Consider the following 23418-nt stretch of genomic DNA (forward strand, 5'->3'; position numbering starts at 1 on the left):
TAGAAGTACAGGTTGAAGTACAGGTGGAAGTACAGGTGGAAGTACATGTGGTAGTAGAGGTGGTAGTACAGGTAGAGTACAGGTAGAAGTACAGGTAGAAGTACAGGTAGAGTACAGGTGGCAGTAGAAGTAGATGTACAGGTAGAGTACAGGTAGAGTACAGGTGGCAGTAGAAGTAGATGTACAGGTAGAGTACAGGTAGAAGTACAGGTAGAAGTACAGGTAGAAGTACAGGTAGAAGTACAGGTAGAGTACAGGTGGCGGTCAGCAGGTTACCTATCTGCACGCGCTCGGGCCCGATGTCGAACACGCTGACCATGCGGGCAATGAAGTTGCGGATGGTCTTGAAGTTGATGCGTCCGATGCTCCAGGAGCCGTCCACCAGCAGCACGAGGTCGGCCTTCGCTGAGGTCTTACACTGAGGGCCTGAGGGGGGGGGGGGGGGCAGTGAGCGAGGGCCGGGTACACAACACATGCTTCATAGCAACAACTGTGTGTTTGTGTGTGTGTGAGAAGACAAAGTGAGAGGAAACATCAAAGGAAACATCAGAGGGAGCGACACAAGGGGAAGACGTTCGTACACAACGTTACGCAACAACAACAATTCACAGGTTGCTCAACAGCTGCTCGTTATGAGCCTCTTCATCTCCAGCAGGGAATCGGTCCTGTGGTCTTTTTTTCCGCCTTCGGCGGCGGGACCGAGGCCCGCCGCACATTCCTGCTCCACCTGTAGGAACAAACATGGCCGCTCCTCCTCTATTTAGTTCTTTTTTTCTTTCCTTTTTTTCTCCAGCGTTTAAAAAAAACAGCCGGACCCTGTGTGTGGAATTGAAAACAGGTTAGCAGATACTCCATTACGTTCTGTATGTTCTGTTCTTTCTCAGCGGGCCGCAGGAACAGATGCTCCAGAGGAACCGAGTCGGTATGAAGGTAGATCTGTGTCTTTTTTACCCGAGCAAATTTGTAGTTTGTAAGTAAATTATCTCCAAATCTTTGCTCTCAATTATTACAAATTGTTCAAAACAAAAAAACGCTCTTAAAAAAAAATGCTCTCAAAACTAAAAAAGAAATTTGTTCTCGAAAAAAGAAAAAAAAACGCTCTTAAAAAAAAATAATCTCAAAACTAAAGTTTTCTCTCCCAAAAAAAAAATTTTCTCTCAAAAAAGCAAATTTTGTTTTTTTGAGAGAAAATTTTAGTTTTGAGAGAAAATTTCAAAATGCTCTCAAAACTAAAAAAGAAATTTGCCCTTGAAAATTTAAAAAAAAAAAAAAACCCTCTCAAAATAAAAATTATCTCAAAACTAAAATTTTCTCTCCAAAAAAAAGTGCTTTAAAAAAAAAAGAAATTTAAGAGCAAACTAATTTTTTTTCTAGAGCTTTTTTTTTTTTGGAGAGCATATTTTTTTTTGTTGGGATAATTTACTTACAAACTAGAAATTTGCTTGGGTAAACTGACCCGGTCACGCTCCTGTAGTTAGCAGCACATAGCCTCACTAGCTAACCTAAACTGACCCGGTCACGCTCCTGTAGTTAGCAGCACATAGCCTCACTAGCTAACCTAAACTGACCCGGTCACGCTCCTGTAGTTAGCACCACATAGCCTCACTAGCTAACCTAAACTGACCCGGTCACGTTCCTGACGATAGGCTGAGTTTCTCAACGCTGATTGGCTTTCGTAACTCGCAATTTTTCGGGCAAGCAAATATTCGCAACGCTTTTTTTCGTTTCACTTTGTGCATTGACTTGCATTACATGTAATCTACTCGCGCAAATATTTCGCCTCTCGACACGCGTGTGGTCTGCGGCGGCTAGCGGTGGAGCTATCGTCTTTTACCAGAGGAGTCCATGGGCGGCGGCTCGGGGCCGTCGTTGAGGGTCGTCTTCTCCTCGCCCGCCAGGGGCAAACTCTCCCCTCCGTCGAACATCCCGAACACGGCGACGGAGTACTTAGTCTCCGACCTGCAGGAGAGAGGAAGACTTCACAACCTAAACCAGGGTCATCAACAGCTGACGAGGTCTAGAGACTTGAACCCGACTGGTTCCAACAAACACACATTGACCCAGAAGTAATGATCATATCTGACCTGAGCTCCTCCAGCACCACGGTGTTGTCGTAGGGCCCGAGCACGAGCTCCCCCAGGTCGATGTCGTCCCCGTGGGGGTGAAAGGTCACCTTGTAGCCCCGCACCTCGCCGGGTGCCGGGTCCCAGGACACCCTGAAGCTGTGCTGGGTGGGCTCCGAGGTCAGCAGGTTCCTGGGGGCCTTGTAGGGCGACACTGAAATGGAAGAACCCGGCCAGAACTTCAGGACAATAAGCACCAAACAGTGAGCGCTAAGCGTTCAAACTGGTGGCAAAAGAAAAGTGTTGTTGACGATCAGCAGCTCCACAGCCTCATTAGTCCATAATGCAACACCTGGGACCCGGTGCCGTGGGTTCAAAGCCCGGGTCGTGCACCTTGGGCCCGGTGCCGTGGGTTCAAAGCCCGGGTCATGCAGTGTGTTAGTAGTAAGCGGTGATCGGGTCCATTGATTGTGATTTTAGTGAAAAGTGTTGTTTGACCTGGAAGTCGTTCACAAACTCTTATTTTTGGTAAAAACGATGGATGAAAAAAATGAAGAATCTGCAGCTTGGATGACAGGATCCCGCCTCTTGTATATATGTGTGTGTGTGTATATATATATATATATATATATATATATATATATATATATATATATATATATATAAATAAAGCGTCCATTTGAGGACACATTTTGCGGAAAAAAAATTCTGCTCCCACAAAAAGCGCCCTAACTTTCTCTTCTGGACCTCGAACGCACCTCAAACATCCGGTTAGCGTAGTTAGCTCAGATGGGACAACATTTTCATCACAAGTATATAATATTTCAGAATATTTTGACGGATGAACATGTCTGGGAACCAGCGGGTGTTTGCCTCAGAGCTTATTTGAAGTGTAGGCGCACTCAGTAGGTCCTAATCTATTTAGAAAAGTGAGCTAATTGGAGTTAGCATGTTGCTAGCGATACCATAAAAGGGGACTCCGGAGGCTTAAAGGTACGGTTGCATTATGCTCACAGAATTATATTACTCCTATTACAACTATTACATATGTGATTGTTATGAGCAGGACTAATGTTGGCTGAAAATTAAACTCAGTGAAATTGCAAAATAATATGAATGTGAAGTATTTTTTATAGCAGTTTTAGTAAAGGGACATTTTTTGTCCTCTAAGTGGGAATTTATTTATTTGTATCTGATAAAAATGCATCAGAACCAATGTTGTTGCTAATTATTAAAACCAACAACCTAGCATTCATTGTTGATAATTAAAATGTTGTGTTTATGAATATTTGGTAGTTCAAAATCAGGGGAAGTGGAAAGTAATATTGAAGTGTAATATTTTGTCAGTTTTTTGCTGGGACCTTTTTAGCCGTTTTAAACGAGTTAAAACATTTGATTCCAACTTAAACTTGACGGCCTGACTCTCGGGGACGGGATCCACAACCAGCTGCAGAGTTCTCTCTCCACTTCATCGCTCGTGTCCCTTCATGTTCAGGACGGCTCCGTCTGGTGGACACGTGTCAGCAGCAGTCGGTCAGAGGTTGAATTATGGACCAACGTACGTGTCGTTCCTACTCCTTGCCTTGCTTTTCCTTCCCCGCGCTTGTCGATGGGGTGGACGGTGATGTTGTAGGTGGTGGAGGGCTGGAGGCGCCTCATGAGGGTGGAGGTGGCCGTGCCGGCGACTTTGAGGGCCACTTCTCGACCTCCGCCGACGGGAAAGTACTTCAGCCGGTAGTGGGCCACTCTGCCCGGCGGCGGCGTCCACGAGACCCTCATGGACCGCTCCGTCTCATCCGACACCGTCAGCCGCTTGCCGGCGGCCGAGGCTGAAAGAAGAGGAGCGCATTTTATAATGAAGCTTCAAAGTGTTCAGTGAAACTCAAATAAAATGTCTACTGGCTCCCCGAAGGATTCCAGTGCAAAGTACACAAAGTCCTTCCTTCCAGCTGCAGCCAGGCTGCACAACAAGCTGTACACGTTACAGTGTAACCTCCAGACTGTACACGTTACATTGTAACCTCCAGACTGTACATGTTACATTGTAACCTCCAGACTGTACACGTTACATTGTAACCTCCAGTACATGTTACATTGTAACCTCCAGACTGTACAAGTTACATTGTAACCTCCAGACTGTACACGTTACATTGTAACCTCCAGACTGTACACGTTACATTGTAACCTCCAGACTGTACACGTTACATTGTAACCTCCAGACTGTACACGTAACATTGTAACCTCCAGACTGTACACGTTACATTGTAACCTCCAGACTGTACACGTTACATTGTAACCTCCTCACCGTCGGTGGTTTCCTGTCCAGCGAGCGGCTCGCTGTCCGCCTGCTCGTAGGCGGCGACCACGGACACGTGGTAGAGCGTCTCGGGGCTCAGTCCGTCCAGCAGGGCGGCGGTCACGTCCCCCGGCACCGTCTTCTCCCCGGCTTCTCCCGAGGCCGGCGCCCGCCACCGGACCCGGTACGTCTTCACGTTGCCGGGCGCCGCCGTCCAGGACGCCTCGAAGCCGGAGTCGGTGACGCCGCCGGTGACCAGGTCCCTGGGGGGTCCGGCCTCTGAAAGCAACGAGCGGCAGGTTGTGGGGTCAATGCGTGGCTCAGTGGACCACAACACACTTTAACACTTAAATCACTTTTATTACATTCACCTGGTGCAATAACTAATACATTTAAGTATTTTTATACACTTTTTTTTTATTCCGTCTGTATATTTAATATTGCTATTGTTTTCTTCTTACTGATTATTTATATTACTTCATTTTACTTTGTGTCTCCCGTGTGCACTGCTGCTGTAATCCTGCAGTTTCCCCACTGCGGGACTAATAAGGGATTATTTTATCATAAAGTAGCATTTAGTTTTTACATTATGACACCAAAACGCCGAGGAGAAACTCTCCCAGATGTTGTTCCCCCGAGCGTCCTGCCAGACACTCAACAGACGTTATGCAACTTCAACATCGCATAAACCTCTCGTGCTCCTTCCAGCACTTCTTAAAACAAAGGAACTCTTTCAGCAGATCAGATCTTCGTGCAACATGGAAACCATTAGACGGCCATCGAGTGGACGGGACCACGGAGGCGGAGAGAACACCAACCACACCGCTCAGCGAGGACATCGAACCTGTGACCTCTGAGAAAGTCTCTTGGTTCCACTTCACTGGACGTCTTTAAACGCACCGTGTGCCCTGCTCACCGGCTTGCAGGCTACGATGGAGATGTTCATGACGTCACATCGCGTCTCGCTGGCGCCTTCGTGGGTTTTTAGGAACTTAAAGCACATTTTTAGCCCATAACTTTGGATCTTATTCTCGTGGCTTCGACAATTCGGGTTTATAGAATATAAATTATTGAAATGAAACTCTTGAAAGCTGAAAAACAAGCCCCTGTTGAAGGGACTCCATGGATAAAAACTACAATCAGGAAGTCCTGGTTAATGTCACGCTTCTGGGGTTCAGAGAGGAAAAGCAGCTGCAGAGCTTTATATATATATATATATGTATATATATATATATATATATATATATATATATATATATATATATATATATATATATATATATATATATACATATAGATGATGTCATTGAACGTTGTCCCCGGATCTTCGGCTCTATTGTTTGAACATATTAGGACTGAACAAAAGGTCTGTGTACGGTAGTTGGAATCAGCTTTGATGTTTCACAGAAAGCTTCGTAAACCTGCAGATTATTGGCACGAAGAAGAGTTTCCATCTTAGCTCCCTTTTGGTCATAAACAGAACAGAAACAGAACGGAAACAGAACAGAAACAGGGACCCTGAACGCAACACGGCAGAAACAAACGCACCACGCTGTGCCGGTACAGGACAGACGACCTGAAGAAGAAAGAAGAAAGAAGACGAAGACGAAGAAGAAGACGAAGAAGAAGAAGAAGAAGAAGAAGAAGAAGAAGAAGAAGAAGAAGAAGAAGAAGAAGAAGAAGAAGAAGAAGAAGAAGAAGACGCATAGAGACAGAAGGTAAACAGTGAGTCAGTCGTTCCTCTGCAGCACATTCCTGTCGGGTCTTGCTGGTTCTCTCAGTCACTGTTGCTGTCTGTGGATATATATATATATATATATATATATATATATATATATATATATATATATATATATATATATATATATATATATATATATATATAGACAGATTCTTTGACACATGAAGCATAGACTTCTATACAACCAGACTCGTCGCCCCCTGGTGCATTTTTCATTTAACAGAAATGCAAGTCGTTTACCTTCCAGCGTGGAGCCCCGCCCCTCCAGGGCGTCGCCCGGGCCGGACGGGTACCGTGCGCTGACGGAGATGTCGTACTGGGTTCCCGGCTGCAGGTTCTTGAGGAGCCCGGTCCTGCCGTCGCCCTTCACCAACACTTCCTTCCAGGGACCGCCGGCGGAGGGTTTGTACGCCACGCGGTACTGGAGCACGTTGCCCGGAGCCGGCTGCCAGGAGACCTTCATGGAGGACGCCGTCTCGTCGAAGACCCTCAGGTCTCGAGGGGAACCCCGAGCTGAGGAGGACGGGGACAAGGTCACGGGGTCAATGGATAAATCCTCAAGTGTTTGAAGCATAGACTTCTATACAACCAGAGGAGTCGCCCCCTGGTGGTCAGGAGAGAGAATGCAGCTTCAACACATGAAGCATAGACTTCTATACAACCAGAGTAGAGTGATGTTCACGTGATTCCCGTTCAAATAGAAATAGTTTAAATGAAGCAGTGACTCATGTTCAGCCAGAGTGAAGTCTGATTGTTGACTGTGTGGTTTTGTGTGTTTTTAAGTGAACATACTTCTGTTTCTTCTGTGTATTCACAACATTAAGCAAAGAAACGGGATCTCACTGGTTGGTTGTGGTTTCTGTGCCAACTCAAGACTTTGTGGAAAAGGCTGCGAGCAAAAATGGAAAAGCCTCGAGGCGATTCATAGTTCTGAGATAAAGTCACGGCACAGTAAAGATGTAATGGGAACAATAATGTAACGGGGAGGGGAGCCAGATGGGGGGTTCATGTTCCTTTTTCTGTATGCAATCTCCTCCTCCTCCTCCTCCTCCTCCTCCTCCTCCTCCTCCTCCTCCTGAAGGAGTTGGACAAACCACGGGAGACAGCAATACGATTTGTTTATTTCCGTTCATTTGGCTCAAGGTTGACGTTCCTGCGGGGGAGAGATCGCAGAAGTTGGAAGTCTCCGTTTAGGCCCTCCTCCCTCGGTTAGCACCTCCTGGCCCCGCCTCCTCGAAGTCTGGACTCCTGCACTAGGAGTCAAGGATGTCTGGACTCCTGCACTAGGAGTCAAGGATGTGTGGACTCCTGCACTATAGGAGTCAAGGATGTCTGGACTCCTGCACTATAGGAGTCAAGGATGTGTGGACTCCTGCACTAGGAGTCAAGGACGTGTGGACTCCTGCACTAGGAGTCAAGGACGTGTGGACTCCTGCACTAGGAGTCAAGGACGTGTGGACTCCTGCACTATAGGAGTCTAGGATGTGTGGACTCCTGCACTAGGAGTCAAGGATGTCTGGACTCCTGCACTAGGAGTCAAGGATGTGTGGACTCCTGCACTAGGAGTCAAGGATGTCTGGACTCCTGCACTAGGAGTCAAGGATGTGTGGACTCCTGCACTAGGAGTCAAGGATGTCTGGACTCCTGCACTAGGAGTCAAGGATGTCTGGACTCCTGCACTATAGGAGTCATTCAATGTGATCTGTTTATTATGTAACTATTGCCTTAAAAAAATATGAATAATTTACTTTCTGGGGGCTTTTTAGGGCGCTTTAATCCGTAAAAGCGTAACAAGCGGTCACCTTCTTTGGTGGTCCCGTCCGTCTGCAGCGGCGTCCCGGAGCCGGACCGGTACTCGGGCGTGACGGTGACCCGGTAGGTGGTCTTGGGCCGCAGCTCGCGCAGCACGGCGGTGGTCTCGGGGCCGGCGGTGGTCGTCTCCAGCATGGAGCTGGCGTCGCCCCTCGCGACGGGTTCGTAGGTCAGCCGGTAGCGGGCGACGTCGCCCGGCGCCGGCTGCCACGACACCCTGAAGCTGCCCTCGGTCTCCTCGGAGACCCTCAGGGACCGGACGGAGCCGAGCTCTGCGGAGACGGAACCGGAGGGTTAGCTCTCGCTAGCTGCCCGCTAAACACCAGTTCATGCACATCTGACCAATGGATTTACATCACTTTAAACCACATTTCAAGGACTTTTAACCACATTTCCAGGACTTTTAACTATTTTCCAGGACTTCCAACCAAATTTCCAGGACTTTTAACCACATTTCCAGGACTTTTAACCACATTTCCAAGACTTTTAACAAAATTTCCAGGACTTTTAACAAAATTTCCAGGACTTTAATCCAAATTTCCAGGACTTTTAACCAAATTTCCAGGACTTTTAACCAAATTTCCAGGACTTTCAACCAAATTTCCAAGACTTTTAACAAAATTTCCAGAACTTTTAACCAAATTTCCAGGATTTTAATCCAAATTTCCAGGACTTTTAACCACATTTCCAGGACTTTTAACCAAATTTCCAGGACTTTCAACCAAATTTCCAAGACTTTTAACAAAATTTCCAAGACTTTTAACAAAATTTCCAGGACTTTTAACCAAATTTCCAGGACTTTAATCCAAATGTCCATGATCAAACATTGTGTGAAATGTGTGTGTAAACAGTACAAAGTGATAAAATGTAGGATTTAAACTAACAATGAGGATTCAAAGCATACAGTAAACCTTAAATGACTCAAATGAATGAGAGACAATAGTTTGATTAAAAGAATAAACATTTATATAGATGCCTGTATGTATGCTGCTGATGTTTTGAGCCTCTTTCTTTTAAAAGCAGATTCATTATTTATAACTCAATGAACTTTGGGGATTTTAATTTTTTCAAGGACCTTTCCATGCTTGGAAATAACCATGTTAAAACTCCAGGACTTCTCCGGGTTTCCCTGAAACACGGTCCACATACCTTCTGTCGTGGTCTCGTAGCCGGTCACGGGCAGACTGTCCCCCTTGTCGTACTGAGCGTGGACGTTGACCTGGTAGCGGGTGAGCGGGGCGAGGTGGGGCAGGACGGTGTCCAGCGTGGCCCCGGGCACCGACATGGACACGTAGTGGCCGTCCACGTCGTCCGCCGGCTTGAACTGAACCAGGTAGGACTCCACGTCGGCGGCGTCGATCTCCCAGGCGGCCTTGAAGCTCCTGGAGCCGACGTCCGAGAAGGAGAGGTCCCTCGGTTGGGTCAGGCCTGCAGGGAGAGGGAATAAAAGACCCACACATCAAACTACAAACACAGATTTCATGTCCGTTAGGAGACTGTGGGCCAAAAACAATATCACGGTATTGTTTTTTAACACATTCATTCATTGACGCCAAAAAGGACCGCCAGACAACTGGACAGCTGATGAGCGGTGAGCAGCTGTTTCAAATGTAGAGGGTGTGAGGAAGCTAAACATGGAGGGACTTAGGACCCAGGGGAATGTAGGTGGAAAAAAACAGGAAGAGACAGACCGGAAGGGTCTACATCCAACTACAAACATAAAAGGAATCAATATACATATATACGTCTGTACATATATACATACTGTGACTCTGGACTGTGAAGTTGTGATTCCCTAATGTGACTCTCTACCGTGACTCTGTGACTCTCTACTGTGACTCTCTACTGTGACTCTCTACTGTGACTCTCTACTGTGACTCTCTACTGTGACTCTGCGACTATCTACTGTGACTCTCTACTGTGACTCTGTGACTCTCTTCTGTGACTCTGTGACTCTCTACTGTGACTCTCTACTGTGACTATGTACTGTGACTCTCTACTGTGACTCTGTGACTCTCTACTGTGACTCTGTGACTCTCTACGGTGACTCTGTGACTCTCTACTGTGACTCTGTGACTCTCTACGGTGACTCTGTGACTTTGTACCTTGACTCTGATGTGACTCTGTACCGTGACTCTGTGACTGTGATGGATTTGCATTTTCTGACACACTAAACTAACAAAACCACCCAGACTCTGGTGAAGAACACCAGGAACCCCGTGAAGGAATCCAGGAGGCCTGAACCGAAGACCCGGCGGCCGTCATTCAGACACACTCCTTCCTCTGTGTTGACACAGACTCGTTATTATATAACAACGACATAACCGGCAGCCGGCGTGAGTCACGCTCTGCGCCGCCGGCAGACCTGGAAGCTCCTCTTGGCGAAGCAGAGCGAGTGATTAATATTCCACGTTAAGTGGGCGAAGCAGCATTTTTGCGAGACGCTCCTCTCGCTTGTTTAAACTCGAGGACCAGATGTTCGGGGGCGGGCCGACGACACTCGGCACAAAGAACGCGTCCACGCCGTCTTCACGTCCGCGGACGCGTGACGGAGCGTCACCTGGCGCTCCGACCGGGTTGAACCGAGAACGCAGAAAAACACCGTTTGACCCGCTGCGAATATTTCCACATGCAGGAACTCACTCCGCCCTTGAAAGATCAAACCGGTGGACATGTGCTGAACACATTGAGGCGAGGATGAGGAGAAACAGACGGGAGGAGCGACATGAAAGTATGCTGGAGCTGCTCCGCATTTCTGTTACACGCTGGACTCCGACGTCGCCGAAATGTTGCTTTGATCAATATTAATGCTCCGAATCAAAACAGCTGACTGGTAGTGAAGTCCAGTTAATGTGAGTCTGATGACGAACACTCACCAATGTTCAGAGTACCAACACAAGGAACTCCAAGACGCTCTCCCTTCAAACCATTTACATGAGGAACATTTGCTCTTCACTAAATCATTTCCATGACTTTTAACCAGATTTCTATGACTTTTGACCAAATGTACATAACTTTTAATAGAATTTACATGACTTTAAATCAAATTTACATGACTTTTGACCAAATTTCTATGACTTTTAACCAGATATAACCAAATGTACATGACTTTAAATCAAATTTCCAAAACTTTTAACCAAATTTCCATGACGTTTGACCAACTTTACATGATTCTGACCAAATTTAAATGACTTTTAACTAAATTGTGACCCAAACATCTTTTTTTTGTATTAAAAAAGTATATTTTATCAATAAACATTTTTAGCTCTCCATATTGGATGACGTTATGCTGTACTTATGGAATTAGCAAAATAAATCAATGCAAGCTTATTCATATGCACTAAATTATACAAAAACTCATAATCAACGAGTATATTTCTGTTCATTAACGGCAATTTCAAGAGTTCTTTTCAAAGCCATTTTAAGTCTTCAGCTCACTTTGGAGAAGTGAAGCTAAAAGCTAGCTTGTGACATAAAGGATGCTAAGCATAAGCAACTTAAACAACTATTCTCATACTAAACAATCTATAACAGGAGAAACTGCTCTAAAAATATGAATAATATAATGTCTGCCTTAGTGTGACTATCCCTAGTTTCCACCAATACAATTAAAGACACAACTGGAGTTAAAACCAGTAGAAAACAGCCAGCATTCCCCAGTATGTATATATTTCGTGAGGTTTTTTACCCAAAAAGAACCAGAAAATACCTTGTTAATTATGAGTATTTACTGCAGTCTAATCCTGCTTAAAAGAAAGGTCTTCTTTTGCTTTCAACGTCATATGGTTTTCTTTTCTGACTCAAACAACGTGACAAGAACGAAGCCAGAATCTGACACACCAGAATCAATCAGAAGAAATCTAAAACCAATTTAAAACCAATCTAAACCAATCTAAAACCAATCTAAAACCAATCTAAACCAATCCAAACCAATCTAAAACCAATCTAAACCAATCTAAAACCAATCTAAACCAATCTAAAACCAATCTAAACCAATCCAAACCAATCCAAACCAATCTAAAACCAATCTAAAACCAATCTAAACCAATCTAAAACCAATCTAAACCAATCTAAACCAATCTAAAACCAATCTAAACCAATCTAAACCAATCTAAAACCAATCTAAACCAATCTAAAACCAATCTAAACCAATCTAAAACCAATCTAAACCAATCCAAACCAATCCAAACCAATCTAAAACCAATCTAAACCAATCTAAACCAATCTAAAACCAATCTAAACCAATCCAAACCAATCCAAACCAATCTAAAACCAATCTAAAACCAATCTAAACCAATCTAAAACCAATCTAAACCAATCTAAACCAATCTAAAACCAATCTAAACCAATCCAAACCAATCTAAACCAATCTAAAACCAATCTAAACCAATCTAAAACCAATCTAAACCAATCTAAAACCAATCTAAACCAATCCAAACCAATCCAAACCAATCTAAAACCAATCTAAACCAATCTAAACCAATCTAAAACCAATCTAAACCAATCTAAAACCCTGAAGCAGCTATAGAGCGCCCCGTCGTCAGCGTAGCGGATCCCAGATCACTACTCACGTCTCTGCTTGATGATGCTGAGCTCCTGCTCGATCCTCAGGCAGATGGACTGCGTGAGCTCCTTGGAGATCCTCTGGAAGGCGTCGAAGTCCTCCACGGTGTACACGTGGGTGTCGGCGGGCTCGTTGGCGATGGCCTCCAGCTCCGTCCGCACGGCGTCCTTGACGCCTACGGCGAAGATCTCCACATCGGCGTTCCTCAGCTTGGTTGCCGGCTCCTGGAAGGCGTCGGACGACTTGCCGTCGGTGAGCAGGATGTTGACGCGGGGCACGTTGGGGCGCGCCCCCCTGGAGGCCTGGAAGACCTTCTCCCTCACGTAGTCCATGGCCCGGCCGGTGTTGGTGGAGCCGCCGCGGTACGGGAACGTCCTCACAGCCTTGACCATGGCGCTCAGGTCTTGGTGGGTGTTCAGGAAGAACTCGGTGTGGGGGTCCCGGCTGTACTGGACCAAGCTGATCTGGACCTTATCCCGCCCGATGTCGAAGGTGGTCACCAGCACCTCCAGGAAGGCTCTCAATTTGGCGAAGTTAGCCAGACCGATGCTGTAGGAGCCGTCCACCAGGAGGACAACGTCGGCCTGGACGTCCACGCCGAGGGAGCACTCTGTTGGGAAGAAGAAGGAGAATGTCACCTGGCCAGCTCATGGAGTACATCTCACCTGTTTAATACTCTGAGCCAGAGGGAAGGGTCATAATCCAAGATTCAAGTCACACATGTTGGTGTTTTCACTTCACTTAACAAGGTTGCTTCAACCTGCAGTGGACGACTTACTCATATTATACTTCACGATCAGATTTAGCAATAATGATCTCTATTGTATCTCTAAATCACCAAATTATCACAAGCATCAGGACTTTGAGAAGACGTTATTGACAATTGTGAAGTTTTTTTCTCCTAAATTGGATCTAATCTCGGAGAATATCCAAGTTTTGTCTCATACCCCTTTAAACTCTAACTTCCAACCCTTAACCCCTTACTCCTAACCGCTAACACCTAAACCCTAACCTCTAACCCAGCTCAGACATGCGAGTGAAGCAAGTAGACAAATATTAACATTCATAGTAATAAAAGGCCACAATGGATTATTTGGGCGATCGTTCCTCACCCATTGATACTTTAAGCGTCTTCTGCATGATGGCGACGGGCTCGCTGGACGCCAGGCCCCTGAGGGCGAACAGGCTGATCTGGTACTCCGTGTCTGGAGAAAGGGCTCGGACCACCACCGAGGTCTGGGTCGGGCCCACGTAGAGCTCCTGCTGCTGGACGCCGGCCATCATGGGGATCATCTTCACCTTGTAGCCGGAGCACTCTCCCGGGGGGGCGTCCCAGGCCAAGCGCATGGACTTGGAGGCAATCTCCAGGACCTGCAGGCCGGAGGCCGGCTGGACCGCTGCAAGAACCCAGAATCAGAGTCATGGCAGATGTATCACGATGTGCAATCATGCGAAAAAAGCGTTTTTGAAAAATATGCACCGCTTTTTCATGTTTGTTTTTTTTTGGGAGAGAGATACTACTGTTAAATCCGTAAAATATATAAAAATGGAGCCAGCTGATGGTTAGCTTAGCTTAGCATAGAGACTGGAAACAGAGGGGAACCGTTAGCCTATATTTATGGATCAAACTGAACTATATAGAAGAAGTTAATAAGGGAGATTTAGAGGTGCTAGTAGTTGGATTTTATTACATTTGAAGCGAGCCAAGCTCACTGTTTCCCCCCGTTTCCAGTCTTTATGCTAAGCTAAGCTAACGAGCTTCATATTTAGCGTGCAGGCATTGAAATGAGAGCGGTATCCATCTTGTCTTAAAGCCTCCAGCTGTAATATCTCAGAGAGACATATGATTAAACATCCGCATCACGCCATCACGTGTTTCTCACCTTCTTCTCCGCTGACGTACGCCGAGAGTTGATCGTCCACGCCGGCGCACACCTGAGCGATGAGCTCCCGCTGCACGCTCTTGATCTGGTTGAAGTTGGCGACGTTGAAGACGTGGCCCCTGTGAGGCGAGGAGGCCATGAGCTTCATCTCGTCCTCGTCCGCCTGCTGGACGCCTGCAACGCACCAGGAAACAGGAAGTTAACCAATGAGAACCTCACTTCCTGCTACATTTGTGGACGTTTCTGAGCCGTAAAGACGCGTTAAAGGTCCTCTGGATGAACTCACCACCGAGCCAAAGCCTCCATTTTTTATTCCACTCTTTCTGGAAAGCCTGACGGCGTGAGCGCTACGATTATGGAACTGCAGTTTTACGACACTATATTTTTTATTAGAGCCGAGCGACTTTACAGAAAACAGTTTATAGAACGAGAAGGTTCAAGACCAGTGAGACCAGTGAGACCAGTGAGACCAGACTCCTCCCGGTAGACTCCATCATCACAAACCATCACTAATATTAAACTATTATCTTTTCTTTGACTCCAACACTGAACTTCAGTTCTCTCTGACTTTCTATTTCTGGAGAGTTTGTTCTTTTCCTGCGCGATATTTCAGAGGGAAATAATCTCAGTTTTACATTTTTTTCTGATTAATTTGAAATAATATATTTATTTTTTCACTTATTTTTTTCATCAGGTCTAAAAAAACTCAAACTAAACTCTTCTCTTCAGTATTATCATGTACTTTACTGGTTTTAATACTTTAAGTATTTCACCACAGAGAGATGATCTATTTTTACTGTTTTAAACTATTTCACACCTTTTTAATTTCAGACACTGAAAGTCTGTTCAGTTAACAAACGACTGAATGAAACGTATGAAAGTAAGAAATAAGAGCAGGAACGTGTTGTTTGTCCCTGATAGAGTCTGATGTGTTTCTTTCTTTATTAATACATCAGACGGTTATAAACTATATCTCTGACATATTGACATGAAATATTCTTCATACACAAAAGAGTTTTCAAGGAGTTTTCTTTTTAAACCGGTTCCAACAGCTTTTACTGGTGAATAGTTCAGAACCACGAGTGTTGAATAAAAACATGTCTGAACTCTTTTGGTTTCCTGTGTTTGAGGCTCAGAGACGACTGAGATCAGATTGTTTTGTCCTCTCTGGGCTTCCGTAGGATCACTGTTGACCTGCAGAAGAGTCCTGACCTGGATGTCAGCGACTCAAATCAAAGCTTCTTCACAGAAACCCTCTGAGGCTCTCCTGCTCCTCCTCTTCCTCCTCCTCTTCCTCCCCCTCCCCCCGCAGAGAGGATCGGGTTGTTATTGTTATTGAACCGCCGGCCCTGCTCAGCGCCATGGCGACGGCCCACTTCTGTTCCCGCGTCCTCGCTTGGTGGAAACTCTCTGACAGCGAAGCGTCAACACGCAGGAGAGCCGCCGGCGCTCGCTAACGCGCTCTCGGTTCCCCGGGTTCCCTGTCAGACTCCAGTGTTCTCCAGTCTGGTGACTGCGAGGGCCAATCAGCGGAGTGGCGGCCATTTTGAAAGGAGGAAGCCGGGAAGAGTTCGGGGCCGGTTGTTGCGATTTGCTAAAGATGCAAAAGATGCTAAAGATACAGCGCTACGCCGCAGGATTTAGTTGTGAGTTTCTTGACTGAAACTCCTTCCTAACAAGACAAGACTTTGTTTTATTGTGATTGTTGTTCAGGTTCTGGTTCTTTAGGTCCTAATCTTTCCATAAAGGTCTGATTGACACTCCAGGAGGCTTTTTTGGGAATCTGGCTCATATCATGCTGGATGTTCATAGTTACCATCAACATATCTTTTAAAAGTGATTTTTTTGCAGATATATATTTTTTTCCCAAGACTTTGCTGAACAAATACAAACAATAAACACAAGTATTGGAATTAATTTGGGTTTCCTACGATGACTCAAACAGGGAAAAGAGGTCTGGAGACAAATTGGTTTAACAGTTTTCAACGAGTAAAAACGTGACTCTGACTTTCTTAAAAGTGCTTGAATACAAATGGAGAGTGAGCGTGGTGAGTGTAATGAACGTGGTGAGCGTGGTGAGCGTGTTTACCGAGGACGAAGACCTCCACCCCGCTGCCGCGGAGCCGCTCGGCGTGACGCTCCACCGGATCCTCGGACCGGCCGTCCGTGACGATCAGCAGCACTTTGGGGAACTCCCTGCGGGCGCCGGCCTGCTCGGTGAAGCCGTTCTCCAGGACGAAGTCCAGGGCGGCGCCTGCAGCGACGGGACGGCTTGTGGTTATGAAATACGACGAGACAATTATCGGAGGCGCCAAACCACGAGGACGTGACCACGGACATTAAAGGAAGGACATGAAGGACATGAAAGACAGAAAGGACATGAAGGACATAAAGGACCTTTAGGACATAAAGGACCTTTAGGACATGAAGGACATAAAGGACCTTTAGGACATAAAGGACCTTTAGGACATGAAGGACCTTTAGGACATGAAGGACATAAAGGACCTTTAGGACATGAAGGACATAAAGGACCTTTAGGACATAAAGGACCTTTAGGACATGAAGGACATAAAGGACCTTTAGGACATAAAGGACCTTTAGGACATGAAGGACATAAAGGATCTTTAGGACATAAAGGACCTTTAGGACATGAAGGACCTTTAGGACATGAAGGACATAAAGGACCTTTAGGACATGAAGGACATAAAGGACCTTTAGGACATAAAGGATCTTTAGGACATGAAGGACATGAAGGATCTTTAGGACATAAAGGACCTTTAGGACATGAAGGACCTTTAGGACATGAAGGACATAAAGGACCTTTAGGACATGAAGGACATAAAGGACCTTTAGGACATAAAGGATCTTTAGGACATGAAGGACATAAAGGATCTTTAGGACATAAAGGACCTTTAGGACATGAAGGACCTTTAGGACATGAAGGACATAAAGGACCTTTAGGACATGAAGGACATAAAGGACCTTTAGGACATAAAGGATCTTTAGGACATGAAGGACATGAAGGATCTTTAGGACATAAAGGACCTTTAGGACATGAAGGACCTTTAGGACATGAAGGACATGAAGGACCTTTAGGACATAAAGGACATTTAGGATATAAAGGACATTAAAGACATTTAGGACATTCAGGACATCAGGACACATTCAGGACACCAGGGCGTACCTGTCTTGGTGTCTCCTCCCTTGTAGGGCAGCGAGCCGATGGCGCGCAGAAGCTCCGGTCGGGTCAAATGTTGCTTGAGGTCGAACTCCGTCCGGGCGTCGCTGCCGTACTGGACCACGCCCACCCGGGTCCGGTCCGGTCCGATCTGGAAGGCGCCGGCCACCGCTGACAGGAAGCCGCGGACGTATTTGAAGTTGGGCCGGCCGACGCTCCAGGAGCCGTCCACCAGGAACAGCACGTCGGCCACGGCGCTGAAAGAGCATTCTGGGTAAAAGAGGGCGGGGCAATAAATAGACAGAAGCTTTAGAAGTTACAGAAAACACATGAGGACCCTTTAAATTACATAAAATCTACTTTTAAAGTTTGCAATGTGACATATAAATGTCAGTTTCACGAATATCTATTTTTGATACCTTTGAACTATGAACTCTAAACTGAAGGAATATGGTGTGTGTAGTATGTACTGTAAGCATATTTGAAGCCAGGCCTAAAAGACTACAATAGCATCAACTGATGGATCAATAGCCATGAGATCAGATTCATGGTCCCCAGGAGATGAAGTTCATGCAAAGCATCCACTGCGTCCACCTCCCTAAAAACCTGAGTGCAAAACTAAAACATGAGCACTTCCTTCACGAGAAAGAAGCTAAACAAAGCATGAGCATGTACGTGATATGTGGAATTTGCATTTCATTTTCTGATAAATAGAACGTTTTATTGCATAAACACAACCAGATCTTGACCCAAAGTAATCAACAGTTCTGGGGCGTAACACCTCCTCAGAGTCCGGTTTAACAGGACTCTGCTGGAGGAGGCGGAGCTACAGGACTTTCCTCTCATGAAAAGAAGTTTAAAAAAATAATCTGCACGAGCTCGTCCTCGCCTGCAGAACAGCGGCGCTCGTTAACCGGCATCTGTAATGGATTTCCACTTCTGTCAGCTCGCTCCCACAGCTCCCACAGCTCCCACAGCTCCCAGCAGCCGCTTTCCCAGCCCAACCCACGGCCCCCGCACTGAGCACGTGCAGCTTCCTCCACGCTGGCATCATCGGGAGCAAACCGATGACCGAACACTTTGGAGATGTTGCGCGTCGGGGGCCCAACTGCGATGGTTCCCGTCCAATGGGGTGTGTCGCCACGGTGGGCGACGCCCCCTTTTTTCACCGCTGAACTCACGAGTTCGAGGACGGTAACGGAGTGGAAAAGTCGAGCGGTGACCCCCGTCCCTCAAATTAAGGTTTAAATAAACAAAAGGACTCACTGACTGAATCTGAGGAGTCTGGTTTCCTGGAAGCTCCTCTGGTGCCGCCGCTCGACTCAACTGAAAGACAACAACACAATCATGGATACACAAAAGCGTTAGGTTTGATTCATATAGAGTCTGCTCAGCAAAACATAACTTTACTTAAAGTGCCAGTTTTGTTCAGCCAATGGCGGACGACTCAAACTGGACCGAAGCGCTTCTTTTCTTTCCATACGTGAGATTTCAATTCTCTCATCGGAGGTTTTTATTTTCTCGTTCGGCGAACACAACGAGCTCCCGGATGGAAAAAGTTGATGTCATTGTTTACGACACATATTTCAGGGAAATCTCCAGCGCTGGGAGGGTTTTCATAACCGCTCAACTCCCACCACGACGTTCAGTCTGTTTGTGTCCTTCAAGCCGCCGCAGCTGCTCTTATTTCATCTGAAGATGAAATGCATCGACTCTTTGTTCCCAACCTTCAGGCTGTAATGCTTTCAAATGAAGATGCTCCTCCGGTTGTATAGAAGTCTGTGCTTCATGTGTTAAAGCTTCTCTCTCCTGACCACCAGGGGGCGACTCCTCTGGTTGTATAGAAGTCTATGCTTCATGTGTTAAAGCTGCATTCTCTCTCCTGACCACCAGGGGGCGACTCCTCTGGTTGTATAGAAGTCTATGCTTCATGTGTTAAAGCTGCATTCTCTCTCCTGACCACCAGGGGGCGACTCCTCTGGTTGTATAGAAGTCTATGTTTCATGTGTTAAAGCTGCATTCTCTCTCCTGACCACCAGGGGGCGACTCCTCTGGTTGTATAGAAGTCTATGTTTCATGTGTTAAAGCTGCATTCTCTCTCCTGACCACCAGGGGGCGACTCCTCTGGTTGTATAGAAGTCTATGCTTCATGTGTTAGAGCTGCATTCTCTCTCCTGACCACCAGGGGGCGACTCCTCTGGTTGTATAGAAGTCTATGCTTCATGTGTTAGAGCTGCATTCTCTCTCCTGACCACCAGGGGGCGACTCCTCTGGTTGTATAGAAGTCTATGCTTCATGTGTTAGAGCTGCATTCTCTCTCCTGACCACCAGGACATAAATGTCCATTTAGATTTTCATTTAAAGGACTTGTTGGTTTAAAATAGTCCTTTGTTCGGTAAACACATCATATAAAGTTTGATGATGACTTTCTTACATCTTGGTGTGGGTTTATTTCGTAAACTGCTGATCAGAAGAACAGCTCCTAAATAGCGGCGGTTTCTCGACTTAACAACATTTATGTGATAACATCATTGATGTCCAGAGCGGTACCAAATTAAAACAACTGAAAACAAATGATTCAGAGCAACAGAAGCACTCTGGTCTCCAACAAATCACTCGCTTTACCGGAACGTCGTCAGCTTGGCGACTTCCAGCCAAAAAATGACCGGCTGCAGACGAACTTCACAAAGTCTGCTGCTGGTTTGCAACCACACACACACACACACACACACACACACTCGGTAACTCACGGGTGAGCTGGCCGGAGACGGGCAGACTCTCCTCTGATCCGGCGTACGAAGACATGGTTACGACATAATCCACATCTGGAGTCAGGTCTGGGATGGAGGTCTTCGTCGCAGATGCAGGCAGAGTAAATTCTTTTGTTGGTTCTTCTACAAGAATGCAACAGAAGAAGAAAAAAAAGTCAGAGGGAAGCCATTAGGAAACTATTGCATTACTTCATTTCTCCAAGAGTCAAAACAGAGCTTCAGAAAAACCTGATTCTGTTAACTGGAGGACGGGAAGAGCCGCGTAAACACAGTGATTTAATTTAATGAAAACTTTCCGCATTACTCTGAACCAAAACACATTGTTTTAACCCTTAAATAGCCAATTCTTCCATCAAATCAAACATATCAAAGACGTCTTGGCATCAAATAGTCAACTGGTGTTTAGTCATTATTCGCATGTGTGTGGATTCTACTGGTGTTCGCAGGTTTACATAAATATGAATTAACACTTTTACAAACTAAAGAACATTAACAACAATTTTAAATAGTTAAAGACACTGCATTACCTTTGTGGTTAACAGGAAAAGACTATGTGCCTCTTAATAAACCGCATAGGTCATTTAGTCTCATGTTAAGGGCATTAATGTTATACGGATGTTATCTTGTGTAATCTCTCAATTTTGAATTCAGGTCTTCCCAATTTAGAATATCATCAAGCATTTTGATCAAGTGTTGAAGTGTCGGGATGAGTCCTACATTAGCAAGCTAACATTATGTCAGTTAAGTTTATCTGTACGTTAATAAAATGAAAGCTAACGTTAGTTCTGTTAGCGAGATAAATGAACTAACCCGCTAACTGAACTTACACCTGGCAGGTGTTGGGTATGAATAGGAGAGCTAACGTAAGTTCTGTTGGTTAGGGAGTTACGTTAGCTAACGGTGCATAGCACTTTAAGCTAGTTTAGCAACATTTAATAATATTCAACAGCAGTTACTGGGTGTATATATTTAGTAGCACCTAATCTTTATTTATGAAAAAGTCTGTGTACTAGTGACGCAAAAACATCCATTTAATTAACACTTAAAACGAGATAAAACTGGCCTAAGTTTGAATTTAAAGAAACCAGCTGGCTTTATATGAATGGGAACATTTTCATGTTGGAGGACTCTCATTGTGTAAAAAATTTAAGCTAACGTTAATTCTGTCAGTCAAGTTTACCTGTAAGTTAAGCGCTAACGTAAGTTCTGTTCATTCGGTAGTTACGTTAGCTAACGGTGAATAGCACTTTAAGCTAGCTTATCAACGTTTAATAATATGCAACTGCAGTTACTGGGTCTAGATGTTTAGTAGCACTGAATATTAAGTATGAAATAAACATCCGTTTAATTAACTCTAAACTGGCTTGAGTTTGAACTTGAAGAAACCAGCTGGCTTCATCTGAATAGGAACATTGTCGTATTGGAGAAGAACCCTGATTGTGTAAAAAATACCATTGCACGCCGTCACATTGAGATGATTTAGACCAAGTGTCAAACCTCAGAGGAAACACCAACAAAGGTTGAGGTGGTTGTTATTTTTTTAATTTATTCTCAGCTGATGAGCTCTGACGGACGTGACAGCTCCACGCTTGAGCTAAACTAATGCTGACACATTTTTTCCATGGCAGTGATAATGTTTTTTCTTCCTCTGGTATTCCTGTTTTTTTCTTCTTATATCATTACAGCTCCGCAGCCCAAACTTGTGTCTGCAGAAAATCTTCCGATAATTGCCGGGTGTGTTGAGGCTTGCCGGGCCGACTAAACGTCTAAAGGGAGTTTACGACACTTATAATGTTTCTGGGCTTGGCAGGACATAACTCGCGGGTTTAATGAGCACCCACCTGTGTCTGAGGTCACTAGGATCCTGTAGCCCTGGATCCTGGACCGGGGTTTGCTCCACAGCATTTGCACCGTGTTCTCATTCAAGATCTTAAACCTCAAGTCTGTCGGCGGGTCGACTGTGAAGACAAAAGGACGCAGTTAATCCCGCGGCGTCAGGAGGCGGCTGTATGTGTAACGTGAGGGCTGAGAAAAGGATTTTCCCAACAGTCAACACTTCCAGGGAGAAGTTTGACAAGTTCACTGTTGGAACAAACAACACGAGACAAAGCAAACTACAGATGTGAGGGAAGCCATTTTGGAGAAGACCAAAAATGTCCTCGGTTTGAGCTCGTGTGGCCGGCGGCCACAGTCAACAACTCAAGCAACGACACACGGAGACGACAAACACAACAACACAACAACACCTTCCTACAGTTTAGAACATTCAGGCGGGAAACACAAACAGGGCGAGACAAATTGTGTTGACTTTTGGCTGTGACCATGTATACGGAAACAAAGAGGGGCCAATTTTCAATTCAAGTTTTGAGCTTTCCAAACTTTGAGTTGTGTCCAATATAAACACAATTAAACGGTTTCAAGACACTCAAACCCAACGAGCTGCTTTCACATCCAAATAATTAAAGTTGAGTCAAAAACGTGAGTTTGCTCACGTTTGATAATTTTGGGGATTTTGAACAAACGATTTGACGGAAAATGAAACAACATCCATTTGAAGAAGGAAGAAGAAATCAAGCCTTCAGGGAACCAATTAGAAATCTGACCAATCAGGTTAGTTCTGGTTTTTAAATCCAACATGGACACGTTTTACGTAAAGAAAACATGACCAGATTAATCTTTAATCTTCTACATTGCAGTAACCGTTCCAGTGGCAGTGACGTTAAACTGCAACTTCAAAAGATTTTGAAAGTTCAAAATTTGAAAATTAAGAGCAGATCAATATAAACGTATTGACGTTCAGCGATGCCGTTGTTGTGTTCCTTCTTTACAGTTTTTGTGTTCCGCTTCAGTTTTTCTTTGTTTTGTAAAGTAAAAGAGGAACTTTTTTTTTTTTTTTTTTTTTTTTTTTAAATTCTAGAAAAATTACTGGCCAAAGAAAAAGGAAGTTTCCCGCCAACAAACTACAACATGGACCGGCTGACATCCTGCAGACTGTCCATGACCTCAATCCAACTCGGGATGTTGAATTGACAAACAACAACAACAACAACAACAACACAAATCTGATGAAACTCTCCAGCATTGATTATACAATGGGGTGAAGATCTGAT

The 23418-nt window shown here is 45.1% G+C and overlaps 1 protein-coding gene across 1 annotated transcript in view; it reads right to left on the reverse strand.

The window, feature by feature from the left end:
* col12a1b (collagen, type XII, alpha 1b) overlaps nucleotides 1–23418 on the reverse strand; it is an 80251-nt gene that overhangs the window by 54397 nt on the left and 2436 nt on the right. The window contains exons 2-17 of the mRNA XM_068598721.1: nucleotides 22150–22266; nucleotides 20288–20431; nucleotides 18804–18863; nucleotides 17544–17807; nucleotides 16449–16613; nucleotides 14360–14533; nucleotides 13589–13873; nucleotides 12484–13086; nucleotides 9062–9340; nucleotides 7903–8184; nucleotides 6341–6613; nucleotides 4369–4638; nucleotides 3626–3892; nucleotides 2085–2277; nucleotides 1835–1959; nucleotides 277–426 (exon numbers count right to left, since the gene is read on the reverse strand). Coding sequence (XP_068454822.1) covers nucleotides 277–426; nucleotides 1835–1959; nucleotides 2085–2277; nucleotides 3626–3892; nucleotides 4369–4638; nucleotides 6341–6613; nucleotides 7903–8184; nucleotides 9062–9340; nucleotides 12484–13086; nucleotides 13589–13873; nucleotides 14360–14533; nucleotides 16449–16613; nucleotides 17544–17807; nucleotides 18804–18863; nucleotides 20288–20431; nucleotides 22150–22266 — 3651 coding nt within the window. The remainder of the gene's footprint in view (nucleotides 1–276; nucleotides 427–1834; nucleotides 1960–2084; nucleotides 2278–3625; nucleotides 3893–4368; nucleotides 4639–6340; nucleotides 6614–7902; nucleotides 8185–9061; nucleotides 9341–12483; nucleotides 13087–13588; nucleotides 13874–14359; nucleotides 14534–16448; nucleotides 16614–17543; nucleotides 17808–18803; nucleotides 18864–20287; nucleotides 20432–22149; nucleotides 22267–23418) is intronic.

Source organism: Clinocottus analis, unplaced genomic scaffold (genome assembly GCF_023055335.1).
Source record: "Clinocottus analis isolate CAN_PGR_092001 unplaced genomic scaffold, fCliAna1.0.p SCAF_40, whole genome shotgun sequence".
Classification (NCBI taxonomy): Eukaryota; Metazoa; Chordata; class Actinopteri; order Perciformes; family Cottidae; genus Clinocottus; species Clinocottus analis.